This window comes from Rattus norvegicus, chromosome 11, assembly GCF_036323735.1.
Source record: "Rattus norvegicus strain BN/NHsdMcwi chromosome 11, GRCr8, whole genome shotgun sequence".
NCBI classification, from domain to species: Eukaryota; Metazoa; Chordata; class Mammalia; order Rodentia; family Muridae; genus Rattus; species Rattus norvegicus.
Genome location: NC_086029.1, coordinates 94320655 through 94335524, shown reverse-complemented (window position 1 = coordinate 94335524; position 14870 = coordinate 94320655). Strand labels below are relative to the sequence as shown.

Here is a 14870-nt window from a genome sequence, read left to right as displayed (position 1 = left end):
AATTAGTTGATTTCATTGGTACTAGGAATTGAACCCAGGACCTCACACATATATAGTGTTACATACACCCCACCCCCAGGAACTTAAAATGTTTATCTTCCAAATTCCTCTGAGTTTTCAGTTCAGGCTCAAAAAAAAAAAAAAAAAAAAAGACTTTCTTGGCCTAAATTTAGATTAGGTCCAGTTTCCTTGTCAAATGGTAATTCTGTGGAGGCTGCTGTGTGTGCCTATAATCCTAGCACCTGAACTACAAGCCAAGATCCTGTCTCAAAAGATAATAATTATGAGGTTGAAAATTTATCAGGGCTAATTCTGCTTTGCGTACTTCTGTGTCCTCAGTGTCCAGCCAACATATTTAGGAGAGAGTCCCAGACAGTAGAGAAGCAATAAATGTTGTTGAGAAAATAGTTAATCTAATTTTACTCCTGATAAACCTTAAAGTCAGGAGGCCAAGGATAAGATAAATGTTTCTAGTCTTTTGTCACTGTTCACAGTTTTTGACTCTATACTATGTGACAGTTTTTGAATCTATACTATGTGTCCTGCTGGGCTTCTTTTAAGACAGTTCTGATTGTTTAGTTCTGGTTGGCTTGGAACTTTCTAGATAGACCAGGCTAGCCTCGAATTCAAAGAGATCCACCTGCCTCTGCTTCCTAAATGCTGGGATCAAAGGTTTTTGTCAGCGTTCCTGGGCTTGTTATATAGGAATATAACTCTTAAAATATTTCATATTAAACAAAGTGCATAAAAAGATTGACAATATGTACATAAAATAAAACTCACTACTTAGCTTGTGCCATAAATATGTACATGCCAATAAGCAAGAGCTGAAGAAGCTGAGGCAGCTCCCAGAACGGCCAGAAGGCTGCAGTCCTGAAGTAGTTGGAAGTCTTGGTGTGTGGTATCCTGGAAGAAAGCTGGTTTCAAGCGATTTTAAAGGGAAAAATGAAGTTTACTGGATTGTCACTCATTAGCTTCAATCTACGTTGTTTTCAATATTGCCAGGCAGTGGTGGCGCTTGCCTTTGATCCCAGACCTCAGGAGGCAGAGGTAGTCGAATCTCTCTGGGTTGGAGGCTAGCCTGTTTCACCAAGCTAGTTCCAGGACAGCCATAGCTACACTGTCTCAAAATTCAGAAAAACAAAAAACAAACAAAAGTTTTCAACATTACCAAACCTTCCCTCCTTAACCCTTTCTTTCCTTGTTGATTTGAGTCTACAAAGTATCTATCTGGGAGCAGGAGTGGGGACCACTCTACCCCACTCAGTTTCTGCATGTAGTAAAATGGGTTCATAATGATTAATTCAGGGGAGGGGAGCCACTCTAACCCACTCAGTTTCTGTATGTAGTAAAATGGGTTCATAGTGATTAATTCCTTCTTTCCTTCTTTTTCTCTTTCATTTTTTTGTTTGTTTTAAAAAATATATTTATGGTGGTGGAGGTTGGACCCACAGCAGTTCGCTAAGCAAGCACTCTACCATCAATTTTTACTTTGAGACAGGGCCTTAACTTCATTATGTAGCTAAACTTTGTACTTTTGATGCCCCTGCCTCAGTCTCCAGCCTACAAGTATTACCCCGCAATACTAGAGACTAGGTTACTGTTGCTATATACACCCCTATCACTAAGCATGGGGATGCAAGATGGTATGCTTGGCAGTACAGTCACCATAGTTACCGTTGCCATGACTACAAGAGAACCAGCATTCTCTCAAACTTTCGGCAGGAAGACAACGGTTGACCGGCTGATGCCATCAACCAGTAAGTGCAATACAGCCGGGGTCAGAGTTCAGGGGCAGCTTTAGCCCCCGCGGCCGCCCCGGCCCGGCCCCGCCCCCACCGCGCGCGCCCGCGCCGCACCGCCCCCGAGGTGACGTGAGGGGCGGAGCCTCGCGGCGGGCGGGCTGCTGTGTCGTGAGCTTCCGCGCGGGTGCGTCCCTGGCCTCGCGCGGCGGTTCCACGGGAGGAGACCTGTCGCTCCTTCTCTCCGCGTGTGGGTTCCGGGTCCCGGCGGGGCGGCGCTGCAGCGGGACTCACAGGAAGGGTGAGTGTCGGCGCGGGCGTGCGTCCCGTGCGGGGCATTGTCTGGCGCGGGCACGTGCACCCCTCCCCCACCGCGGCCGCGCGGACTGCTCAGCGGCGCGGACGGGTGGGCGCCCGGGTCCGCGGACAGCCTGGTCCGGCGTGGGGAGGGTCCTTCCCGCCGCGCAGCCTCAGACCGGGCTCTTTGCAGCCGCGGCGGCTGAGCTTGCGCGGTGACCTGCGGGTGGTCCCGAGAAGAGGTCGCCTCGGCAAGTTTGGATTTGCCCAAAGAAACCTGAGGCGGCTTAGGAAGGTTGCGAGGAGTCTGCACGAGGGCGTAGGACGGTGCTGCGTCGTATGGAAGCTTCGGAGAGTGAGAACTTGGCCGGAAAGACGGTGAGCTTTAGCCGGAATGCAAAAGACAATAAGGCTTAGAGCTCATCTCCATTACGCAAGTATTTATGTTAAACAGAAAATACTGTGTCCTGTACCTCTGCAACTCGCTCACATCTTACTGGTTTTGATATTGCGAGTATTTTTGTCTAGGCACATTCCTAATTGCAGAAACAACCCACTTTTAAAATTACTTTTTCTAATTAACGTAAACTAGAACATAGTACACATTTATTCAGCAGTATCTTTGCCTTTAATAAGTAGTAAGTACTCATCCTAGAAAAATTTCAAAATACAGACAAGGACAAAGAAGTTGTTTTAATGTCCAGAAGTAATTACTGTGGGTGTGTATATTTGCGTAGTCTGTCTTAAAGGTAGGACCAAAACAACAGATGGGTGGGTGCCTTAACTGTTTAACTTTCTGTTGTTCCTTTGAGACGGGGTCTCTTTTCGTATACATACATAGTCCTGTCTCAGAACCTCAGTCCTGTCTGTAGACCAGGCTGGCCTCGAACTCAGAAATGCCGGCCTCTGCTTTCCCTGTGCTGGGATTTACAGTGGGTTCCACCACATCTGGCAGACTTTCTATAGGAAGCTCGAGTAAAGGTTTTGAGAAGATAGTGGCACAATCCCACCACTATATCAGAGAAGTCCAAAGTGTGTGTTGGGGTAGGGGGGTGGGGCCTGGGGGCTGGGGAGCCAGGGAAGTCAGAGTGCAGCTTTCTGCTGCAGCCTGGATTGAGTCTGTGGCAACGGAAGCGGACAGGATGAAATCTCTTCTAATCTAGGTTGGCCTTGAACTCTGTTGCACCTTCTCAACTCCTAAGAGCGGGAGTTGCAGGCACCACGTTGCCGAGGGCTGCTTTTTAATTTGTGTGTGGTGTGTGTGTGTGTGTGTGTGTGTGTGTGTGTGTGTGTGTGTGTGTGTGTTGGGTATTTAGTTTTAGTTTTGAAACAAGTTTTTATGTTGTTGCTCAGTGTGACTTCAAACTCCATATATAGCCAAAGATGGCTTTGAACTCTGGATTTTTCTGTCCCCACCTCCAGCTGAGATTATGGGTTTTTGTCCACACGCCCTGCGTCTCCTTTTTAGTTCTTGTTTCGAGCAACCACATAGATAGATAACTGTACCATTTATTGAGATGGGGGAATTTCCATCTCTATTTTGTTGTTGTTTTTTATTTTGGGGTTTTTTTTTTTGTTTTGTTCTTTTTTGTTTGTTTGTTGTTTTTGTTTTTGTTTTTTTGAGATGGGGTTTCTCTGTGTACTGTCTGGTCTGGAACTCAATTTGCAGACCAGGCTGGGCTCAAACTTAAAAGAGATCCACCTGTCTCTGCTTCCAGAGTGCTGGGATTAGATAGCGTGCACCACCACCGCCTGTCCTCAATCTTCATTTTAAATGAATTAAATCTGAGGTACATTTCTGTTATTGTGTCAGTATGTTGAGAAAACACATGTGACAGTATAACCGTCAGGATTCAAAGATTAAGCAAGGACTGAGAAGAAACAGAGTATTTTCTCTCTGGAAACTAAGAGGGCTTGTAAGCCCCTAGAGTAGGATTTGCTCCTTTGGCACCGGTCAGATGGCCTTAGTTCCATTCCTGTGAGTTGTTCTGTGACCTCTGAATGTGTGCTGTTTACCCAGGCGTGTCTCCAGACACGTACCTTACCCCCGCAGTGTACCCTCGCTCTGTCATTTTGTTGGTTACTGACGTAGGCTAACATTTCCCACCAGAGTTTAAAAACGCTGACTTAGAGTGTGTGAGTCTTTTACCTGCACATCTTGTGCTCACCACTTGCATGTAGTGCCTGCTGAGGCCAGAGGTGTAGTAACTGGAACTGGAGTTACAGACTCTTGTGACAATCACAAGTGCTGGGAACAGAACATGGATGGGGGTCTGTGAAAGGGCAGCCGGTGTTCTCAACCGCTAGGCAGTCTATCTGCACCTTTCCGGTTCTGTTATGAGCAGCTTGTTTTCAGTGCTTGGAGATGGAACCCAGAGCCTTTTGTGTGCTAGGCAGCTCAGCACTGAACTCCAGCAGTTTCATTTTGTTGTTTTCTGATTTATTGCTAAATATTCTTTAGCTATTATGAGTAACATGAGAGTAGCATAAAAGACTTTCTCTGTAAAATGTCCTACAGTTGTAAGTGCTGTCCGCTGTGTATTATTTGGCATGCTGTAGTTTGTTATGGACTGTTTTTGGTTGGTTGGTTAACTAATTTAGTTATTTGGAACAGGAGCTTCAAGTCCTCATGGTCAAGGGTGGGGGTAAATGCCTGGTGGTTCCGCCTATATGGTAGGATTAAAGGTATGTTTTTAGTGTAGACATTAAGAAGAGACAGACCTAATGGTAGGTCTGTAACCCCAGCTACTTACAGGCTTAAAGCAGAGGATCTCAGAGCTGGAAAGATACTCTTAAACTGTTGAGGTCCCAAGACTAGTTCCCAGTACCCTGGTTAGGGTGCTCACAGCTATCTGTAGCCCCAGCCCCAAGAGCTCCTATGCACTTTTCTGACCTCCAAGGGCATCTGCATACATGTGCACACCACACAGCATACATGCACACACATACATAAAAATAAGTCTGTTTAAGTGTGGAGAAATGGCTTAGAACACTTGCTGTTCTTGGCAGGGGATCTGAGTTCAGTTCCCAGCACCCACAGGGTACCTTAGCAACCGGCCATTAACTCCAGGTTCAGGAGTTCTCTTGGCCTCTGTGAGTACCAGGACACGTGCAGTATACTTCACTTACGTGCAGGCAAAGTAGATTTTTTTAGAAAAAGACTTAAAAAAAAAATCACAATTTGGATAGCGATTCGCCAGCTCAAAGCTGCAGACTAAGTCAAGGTCATCCCGAACAACTGAACAAAACCCTATCAAAAAATATCGTGAGGTTCAGAACGGCGCTGGGAGAGATGGGGCTATATCTCAGTTGCATACCATATATGAAGCTCTTGGTGCCTGCACATGTCGTATGCATGTGTAAAGAACTAAGACTCATCATAGATGGGCGAGCACAGCCTGTCTAGGATGTACCTTGCCCTCTTTTGGGAATATTTCATTCCCTCCGGGTATATTCTTGGAAATGCTTGGATTGACTTCTCATCCAGCCGTGCATTTTAAAAAACTATTCTGTGTGTGAGTATATGCAGGAGGGTACACAGCTTTGTACACTCGTAGGCCAGAAGAGTGCATCCCCCAGCGTTAGAAGTACAAGCATTTGTGGTATACCTAGCTCGTGACACGGGTGCTGGGATTCAAATCTGACTTCCAGTCCTAATGGTTGTGCAGGAATGCTCTTAACCACTAATCCACCCCTCTGGACCTCCAACCGGGGGTTGTTTTCTTCTTAAGATGTATTTTTTATGTATATGAGCGTTTTGTTTACGTGTGTATCTGTGTACCACGTGAGTGCCTGGTACCTATGGAGGTCAGAGGAACGCATTGGATCCCCTGGCGCTGGAATTACGGATGATGTGAGCCACCACGTGGGTTTCGGGACTCGAACCTGGGACTTCTGCAGGAATAAGTGCTCTTAACTCCTATGAGCTGTCCAGGCCTCAGCTGTGAAATTCTAATTTTTTTTTTTTAACTTGAATCTTTGTTGTCTCTTCTTTAAATTGGCCACTGCAGTTTTTGGTCAGTCTGTACAGTTTTTGGTCTGTCTGGACACTACTGCCCATTGGAGGGTGCGGGTGTGGGGAGCGAGCTTTCCCCTTGCTGAAGAACAAAAGCGTGCAGTGGTTGTCTTCACGGCCTCTGGTCTGTGCGGCTGGCTGGATGTGGGCTGGTAATAGAATGCCGGGCAAGGCCTTGGGTTCCATTTGCAGAATTACAAGAGGAAAGGAAATTGTGTTGGTGGTGAGTTTGTCCGGGCTTTTAAATTGTGCTTGTATGTTTTCAGGGTTGGAGGTGGAGTAGGCTCTGTAGCCTTGCCTGGCAGACTCTTGGCAATCCTTCCTCTCTCCCCATCTCTGGATGCTGAGGTTACAGTTGGGAGCTGCTGTGCCTGCCGTCGGAGAGGGAGGGTAGACACAGAGTCTAGTTAGGGTTAGAGGGCGGGTAGACAACAGAGTCTAGTTATGCTTCTAGGCCTGGCTTTGAACTCAGGGTCCTTACAGTCAGCCTGCCCTATCTCCCAGCTCTAGGCTTAGACGCATACTCTGCTAGCACACTTGACCTTAAACACTTGCCTCTCCTGTCCTGGGTTATGTCGGTGTTCGCTTGGTTGTGGCATCGCACACCTGTAACTGCAGCCATTTAGGAAGTTAAAGCAAGAGGGTTGAAGTTGAAAGTCTCTACGTGAGTGAGTTGGAATTCCCTTTGATTCTTGAAGGATGAAGAGTGTTATAGTAGAACGAAAGGGTCGAGGTAAAATAGGAGGAATCCACTGGAAGGGGACTGGCGTTCAGACATGGGTGCTTTGCTTACACAGAGATAGAACTGGTTTTCACTAGTCAAGGTCTGTGCATCCTGATCAGAAGAGCCAACAGAAAGGGAACCGTTAGTTACGTGTAGTGAAAGTATGCCAAGGGTCACACCTGTAATCTCAGCTCTTGGGAGCCAGGGTAGGGGTGGGGAATGCAGGGGACATGGGGACTTCTCATGATGGTAATTTTTTATTTTTTAAAGGAAAGGGCTCCACTGTATATCCCTTACTATCCCAGAGGCTAGCCTTGATCTCATAGAAGTCTGCCTGCCTCTGTCTCAGAAATACTAGGATTAAAGGCTTGTACTTCCACAATTTCCAGCGTTGCAAGGTGTGGTTGTGTTATAAAGGGAACTATGAATGGCTAGTAGATGTTTCCTTGGGAGTTTTTTGTTTTGTTTTGTTTTGGTTTTTTTTGGTTCTTTTTTTCGGAGCTGGGGACTGAACCCAGGGCCTTGCGCTTCCTAGGCATAGGCAAGCGCTCTACCACTGAGCTAAATCCCCAACCCCTCCTTGGGAGTTTTTTGGGTTTTTTTTTTTGTTGTTGTTTTGTTTTGTTTTTTTTTTTAAATTCTTTTTTTTTTTTTTCTTTTTTTCGGAGCTGGGGACCGAACCCAGGGCCTTGCGCTTCCTAGGCAAGCGCTCTACCACTGAGCTAAATCCCCAACCCCAAGTTTTTTGTTTTTTACTCTGGCTAATAGTTTAGTTGGGTGTTTTTGAACAGTTTATTGAATGTTTTCAGACACTTTGGAGGAAGGATGTGGGGAGAGATACATTGGATGAGATAGTTAAGGAAGACCTTTTTAGATAAGGTAGGTGTCTGAGCGTGGATCTGATGAAGCTAACCGGGGGGATGAACATCTCAGGCAGAAGGAGCCAGAAACAAAAAGTCAAGAACACTCAAGAATATTTGTGGGACAGAGAGAGGGGCATCATATCTGTATCTGAGATCAAGGATAGAAAGGGGTCTGGGTGGAGAAGTTTGCATCTCATTCCGCAGCGTGTGAATTTACCCTCTCTGTGTTTTAGGAAACCCTTATCGTGAGGCAGATAGTGTGACGTGGTTAGAAAGGAATTTTGTAATGTGTGTCTCTGTCTGTCTGTCTGTCTGTCTGTCTCTCTCTCTCTCTCTCTCTCTCTCTCGTTATTGCTGCTGTTGTTTCTGAGACAGGGTTTCTCTCTCTAACAGTTTTGGCTGGCCTGGAATTTTCTTTGTAGATCAGGCTGGTCTGGAACTCAGATCTGCCTGCCTCTGCCTTCCAGGTGGTGGGATTAAAGACTTGGGACACCAACCCTGGCTCATAATGCTTTTCCTTAACAGGTGTAATTTGCATACAGAGAAACACGGGTTTTCAAGTGTACAAATGGCTAAATGTTCATGTAACTTACACTCTTTACTAATATATAAGGACATGGTCACTTGAAAGTGTCTTTATCCTTTCTCAAATCAGTCACCACCAGCACCATCAGCTATATTCAAATTTCCCTGGTCAACTTGGTCTACTGAGTGAGTTCTAGGACAGCCAGACATGCACAGAGAAACCCTGTCTCAAAACAAAACCAAAACCAAGAAAACCAAACAAGGAAGAAGAGGAAAAGGGAGAGGAGGAGGAAGAAGAGGAGGAGGGAGAGTTGTTGTTTATGATTGTGCGTTTATCAGTTGGGGGATCGAGGAGATCGAGTCCTTCAGTTTGTACCGTGTTCTGCTCCCTCGCTTGCTGTAAAGACTGAGATTCAACCTTGTTGCTTGGGTTGGTGTCGATTAGCTTTTACCAGTTTCCCATTCTGTGCAGATTTCTGAAGAATGGATCATAGCTTTCTTGTCCTGACACTTACCACAGGAGCACAGGTTGTCGTGTTCACTGGGTAGGAAGTTTGACCTGAACGATGTGAAAGCAAGGAGTAGGCAGTGAACCACTACCTGGATCTCAGGGTGGCCCCGATGGTGCCCTGTTCTGCCCTACCCCCACCACTCGGTGGAGAGCGAAGACCTCATTAGTTCCAAGATGCACATGCCTAAGGGATATAGGATTGCTGACAAGATACAAGGTAGTCTATGGCAGGTCCTCCAGAGAGCCTTGATGTATCATGTTTTACTCCTTGTCCTCAAAAGTGGTTGCATCTTTGGTGAGATGGCAGGGTCCTAGGGTTCTAGATCTTTCCTGAAATGAGAACTGTCTACAAAGTGAATTCTGAAACACCCAGGGCTATAAAGAGAAACCCTGCAGCTTACAGTGATAGGCGTGACGTCCTGACACACTACTTTAATCTGAGCTCTTGGGAAGCAGGCCAGGCAAGGCTGCATAGCGAGTTCCCTACCTTGACAAATAAGTAGGTAAACCCAGTGGCAGTATGATGTGGTTAATACAGTTTAAATTATTTATTTATTCATATATGTTTGCTTAGCCTTGGGTTTTGATACAGGGTCTTGCTGAGCGTGTAGATCTCGCACTCTAGGTGGAGTTGTCTGTGAACTTCAGCAGTCCTCCCCCACTCTTGCATCTAGGACTACATGGATGCACCACTAGACCTTGCGGTTCTTCTGTCTTAAGAGTATAGACCACTAAATGACCATTGCCACTGTCAAAACGCACTCATTTTGTCACTTGAATAGGCACGATAGGTTTCCTTGTATTGTTTATGAAAATAATTCTTTTTTATTTATTATGTTTAAGTTGGCAGCATTTGCTCCCTATGACCATACTGTTTTGGTGAGATAAAATGTAAGTTGGAGGCAAGAGATGCATGTTAACACTCTGCCTGCCATGCAGGCCCTAGGTTTGACTCCGGAGGTGTGGCAGGAGGAAATTAAGTTGGAGGTATGGATGACCGAGGATTTTATTTTAGTCCTAGCGGGCATTTCATTTATTTTTATATTTGATTTTGTCTCAATAAGTCCATTCTCACAGACAAAACTGAAGCTAAAAGATTTATACCACCATTTGATCTAAAGTTTAGGATTAGTAAACATTTCGTTTCCAAGTGAAACATTTCGTTTCCTATCCAAGAATTGAGATTCTTGTGCCTTTAATTTCAGCTCTCAGAAGGCCTAAGCAGGCAGATTTCTGATTTCTAGGCCACCCAGGGCATGCACACACACACACACACACACACACACACACACACACTCTCTCTCTCTCTCTCTCTATATATATATATATAGAGAGAGAGAGAGAGAGAGAGACAGAGAGAGATGACCTTGCTCAAAAGCAAACCAAAGCAAAAAAACAGTTTCCTTTCCATAAATCCAAAATGTAATATAATTATGATGCTTAATTACACAGTTCTGTTCCCATTAGGGGAAGATGCCTCTGCAAAGTGCCTAACCTTCGCTGTCATTTTCTTCAGTGTTTACTGTTTTTGCTAAGCAGAAACAGACCTGAATTATTCTAAAACTCTCAGGATGATTGCCAACTCTTTCTTAGTATGGGTTAGCTAAAATCTAAATATCCTTTAAAATGACAGTTATTCATTACAAGTTCTCGATGTAATAAATGACCTTGGCGTAAATTAACGTGCCGACGGGCTTCTTACCAGTCCCTGCTCAGACTATTCACTTCTTCTCGTCCTCAGCTTTGCTTTCTCCTTTGAGTGAGAATAAAATAACGCTAGTTGGTTTTCCACGAACGTTCCTTCCCTCCCAGCACATCTTTCTGGGCAGGATCATTCTTGGGATGATTTGTGAAGGGCAGGACGCTGCACACGTGAGTTCCATAGAGGCGAGGATGATTCTCTTCCTGCTCTCACCTTCACAGATGAAGCCTTACGGCTGTTGGCATGCTCTGGGGGAATGGTATGGTCTAGGAACAGATATGAAGGTCTGTGGGATGTACTGATCCCTGCGGGTGGAAGACGTTTTAGGTCCTGTTTGGTCTTACTTGTAATGCATTAGGACTGGAGAGATGGCCCAACAGTTGGAAAGGCCTGGCTGTTCTTCCAGAGGACTAGGGTTCAGTTTCCAGCAGCCACTGGGCAGCCTTCACCTGTCTAGCTCTCGTCTCTGCAGGCACATGTACTCATGCACATACACATGCACTTATGCCTAATGAAAGTAAATTAGCCATATAGATTTTCTGTTTACGTATGCTTTCGTCGTTGTTGTTTTCCATCACCAAGATACTCTCAAAATTGACTAATCACAAACTAAAGAAGAAACAGTCTTTCTGACCGTGTGTCTTGAGACAAGTTCTCATGGAGTCCAGGCTGGCTTTGAACTCACTGTGTAACCCAGGATAATCTTTCCTCCACCTGAAGGCTGTGATTGCAGGTGACTGTGCCACCTCCCGCTCTGTTTGGGTGTAGTGCTGAGATTGAACCCAGAGCTTCATGCACGCTGGACAAGCACCCTGCACTGAGCTGTGTCCCCGCCTCACCCACTTTCCCTGCACTGAGCTGTGTCCCCGCCTCACCCACTTTCCCTGCACTGAGCTGTGTCCCCGCCTCACCCACTTTCCCTGCACTGAGCTGTGTCCCCGCCTCACCCACTTTCCCTGCACTGAGCTGTGTCCCTGTCTCACCCACTTTCCCTGCACTGAGCTGTGTCCCCACCTCACCCCACTTTTTACTGACTTTAAAAAAAATTAAAGATCCCAGACTTTCCGAAACCACCCATGTTGTAAATTACAGCAGGTAACTTATGGTTATGAAAAATCTTTATATGGCTTTACATAGGTGCTGCATGCTTTTTTGGAATATTTTCAAATTTAGTGTCATTATCCCAGACTTACATATCTGTATAAATCAGGTGACTGTCTCTGGCATAAACTAGTTCAGTTGAGTGATCTCTTGGTTATCTGTTTAATTTTATTCTTTTTTTTTCTTTTTCTGTTTTTCGGAGCTGGGGACCGAACCCAGGGCCTCGCGCTTGCTAGGCAAGCGCTCTACCGCTGAGCCAAATCCCCAACCCCTTAATTTTATTCTTACTGTTATTTTCTGTGTATGAGTCTCTGTGCTCTTTGGGTGCCTGGTGCCGGTAGAGGCCAGATGAGGGAGCTACATTCAGCTGCACATCACCATGTGGGTGCTGGGAATCAGACTCAGGTCCTCTGGAAGAACAGGCAGTGCCCTTACTGCTGAGCCATTCTTCAGGACCTGTTGGAACCGGCATTAAATCCCTCCACTCCCAGGGGCTATAATTAGAGGCACCGTGGCAGGCATTCTACGTTTCTTTTGCTCTTTTAGTATAAGGACTAAACAAAGAGCTGAGGTGCTTTAAATTGATGTTTTTGTCTCACCTTTAAATGAACACATTTAAAAATATTTTTGAGGTGGGGGGAATGAACTGGGTAAATTTTACTGCCTTGTATTTTAAGACGTTTCCATACAAGATAAGTAGTTTTGAGTTAATGATTTATTTTTGTAAGGTCTTGGATTGGGTAGACAGTTAGAGGGGGCACTGAGAGAGATTAGTGGGGAATAAGGAGTTTATTTGAAAGGCACCATAGACAGACAGACAGAAGGGTAAGGGGGTGGGGGGTGGGGCTCCAAGAGAGGAGTTCAGGCCCAGTGTCTGAGAGAGAACAAGACAGGGTCTCACCCATATGGTAATGGAGGGGAGACACTTAGACTTTCTTTAAGGTTTATCTTTGTTTTATGTGTGTGGTGTTTTGCTTGCATGGATTTTTGTGCAGTGCCTGGGGAGGCCAGAAGAGGACATAACTCCTGGAAACTGGAGTTACAGACTTGTTCGCTACCATGTGGGTGCAGGTGCTGGCAGTTGTTAACCAGTGAGCCTTGCCTCCTGCTCATCTTACGCTTTTGAGAGGATGCGTTGGTTCATGGTGGCCTCTTATTCTCAGGCAGTGACTAACTGCTTGTGGCTGACTACTGAGCACGGGAAATTCACTGTCAAGAGTTCACTGTGGAGAGAGAGAGAGAGAGAGAGAGAGAGAGAGAGAGAGAGAGAGAGAGAGAGAGAGAATGAGAATATATTGAATTGAATTTATACTTGATTTATTAATCAATGTATTTAATTTTATCGTGTGTGTCTTGGTGGTCTGCCTGCATGTGTCTGTGAACTATATGCATGCCTGGTGCCTGTGAAGGTCAGAAGAGGGGGTCAGAGCCCCTGGAACTGAAGTTACAAATGGTTTCGTGTCACCACGTGGGTGCTGGGAATCCAACTCAGGTCCCCTGGAAGAGCAGCCAGTGCTTTTAGCTGCCGACCCATCTACAGCCCCACTTTATTTAATTTTAATTAATTTAGTTTTAAGTTTAGCCAAATATGGTTAGTGGCTAATTTGTGAGACATTGTGAAATTAGAGGGTTTATGGGATTGTTTTATTTAAACATTTACATGTAAGCCTGGCTTATTTACCATACTGCAAAGTTGGCCATCAGTTTAGCCATTAAGTACACAGTTGCATTTGTTATTACTACAGGATCAGGGCTGGGTTTTGAGTGCCGTCTGTAGCCAGCACTGTAGAAGCACTGAACTGTACTAGTCGTGCTTTGAGATACGCGTCAAAGCTTTGTGAGTTACCCTACACTGTAAGGTTAACATTGCTTCATCAAAGTCCAGTTTATTCTCATATCCTTTTGCGAAAGCCAGACTACTTTTGAAAAGTGTGCGCAGGGCCAGGCATGGTCATACATGCATTTAAAAGATCCCAGTGGGCAGGGTCGTCTGATCTTACTTGAGTGTCAGAGCAGCCAGGGATACATAGATTAACTCTGTCTCAAAAGAAAAAGGAAGAAATGTGAGCAGCGGTGCAGTGTGCAACATTGTTAAAGATTTTTTTTCTCCTGGAAGGGAAGTCAGAGTTTTAAACAAATAGTCATGCTGATAGTATTTTTGGAAACTTTTAATGTTAGACTTAATGCTGCTGTTGGCTAAGTGCACACAAACATTGAGAGTTGATCACCCCTAACCAGAAAATCTAAGGCCAAAAGATTTCTGGATTCAGACTTTTCAGACCAGTCATATATGCAGCCTATATGCAGACTTATAATTTTTTGTGGTGTTTGTTACCTTCGTGTGTAGACATGTATACATGCCAGTGTTTCACGGCACTATCAATGTTTCTTATTGCTTCACAGTGAACAGTTGAGTCGCACCATGTCTGGAATCAAGCGCACAATCAAAGAAACTGACCCTGATTATGAGGATGTGTCTGTGGCCCTGCCAAGTAAACGGCACAAAGCGATTGAGAGCTCAGGTAGCCGTCCAGTCGCTCTGAGACTTCACTTTGCTGACATGTGCCTGTGCACAGGATCCACAGGGTCTGCATGAGTGTCTGTCATCATCTGCAAGCCGAAGGACATTGGAAGGGTTAGCCTCGTGTTCTGTGCAGTTAGGTCACCGTGTGTCACGTCAAGGGAGGGTATCCGGCAGGAACCTGATTAAGTAGTCTGGACGTAAGGCAAGCTGTAAGTCTCAGCCCTTGTTGCGTATAACTTAAAATCACAACGTGGGCAGCCGGAGAGATGGCTCAGTGGTCAAGCCTGCGTTCCTGTCTTTTTATTTCTTAAAGATTTTTTTTTCTCCTTTTTGGTCCTTTTGAGAGAAGGCCTCTGTTATGTGGCTCTAGTTGACCAGGCTGGCGTGAACTCCCTGAAGTCCCACCTGCCTCTACCTCCTGGGTGTGGGATTAAAGGTCTCCGTGTAGCCTTAGCTGTCCTAGGACTTGCTCTGTAGACCATGCTGGCCTTGAACTCCTGAGAGCTGGGATTAGAGGCGTATGCTGCTACCGCCTAGCCTCCCTTATTTTTTTGGTAATTTTATGTATATAAGTGTTTTGCCTGCATATATCTGTTTATGCACCATGCATATGCATTTCCTGCATAGACCAAAAGAGGGTCTTGGAGCCTCCGAAACTGGAGTTGCAAGAGATTGTTAGTCCCAGTGTGAGCGTTAGGAGCCTGTTTCCTCTGCAAGAGTAGCTAGTGCTCCTGACAGCTGAGCCCTCACTCTAGCTCAGTGCTCTTGCAAAGGGTCCGAGTCTGGTTCCCATCGTCCATGTCAGGTCGGGGTCACAACAACCTGGAACTCCAGGTCCAGGGATGTAGATGCCTCCATGGGCATCT

The 14870-nt window shown here is 45.6% G+C and overlaps 1 protein-coding gene across 7 annotated transcripts in view; it reads left to right on the top strand.

Annotated features, from left to right (window-relative positions):
* Positions 1 to 1872: 1872 nt before the first annotated feature.
* Positions 1873 to 14870, top strand: part of Yeats2 (YEATS domain containing 2) — an 86115-nt gene continuing 73117 nt past the window's right edge. The window contains exons 1-2 of one of the 7 annotated variants that reach the window (XM_063270710.1): positions 1873 to 2043; positions 13884 to 14002. In XM_063270710.1, the coding sequence (XP_063126780.1) occupies positions 13903 to 14002 (100 nt within the window). In that variant the 5' untranslated portion in view covers positions 1873 to 2043; positions 13884 to 13902. Of the gene's footprint in view, positions 2044 to 2276; positions 2418 to 13883; positions 14116 to 14166; positions 14214 to 14870 lie in introns of those variants that run through there. The other 6 variants (XM_063270711.1, XM_063270709.1, XM_063270713.1 and 3 more) reach the window with 6 other exon arrangements.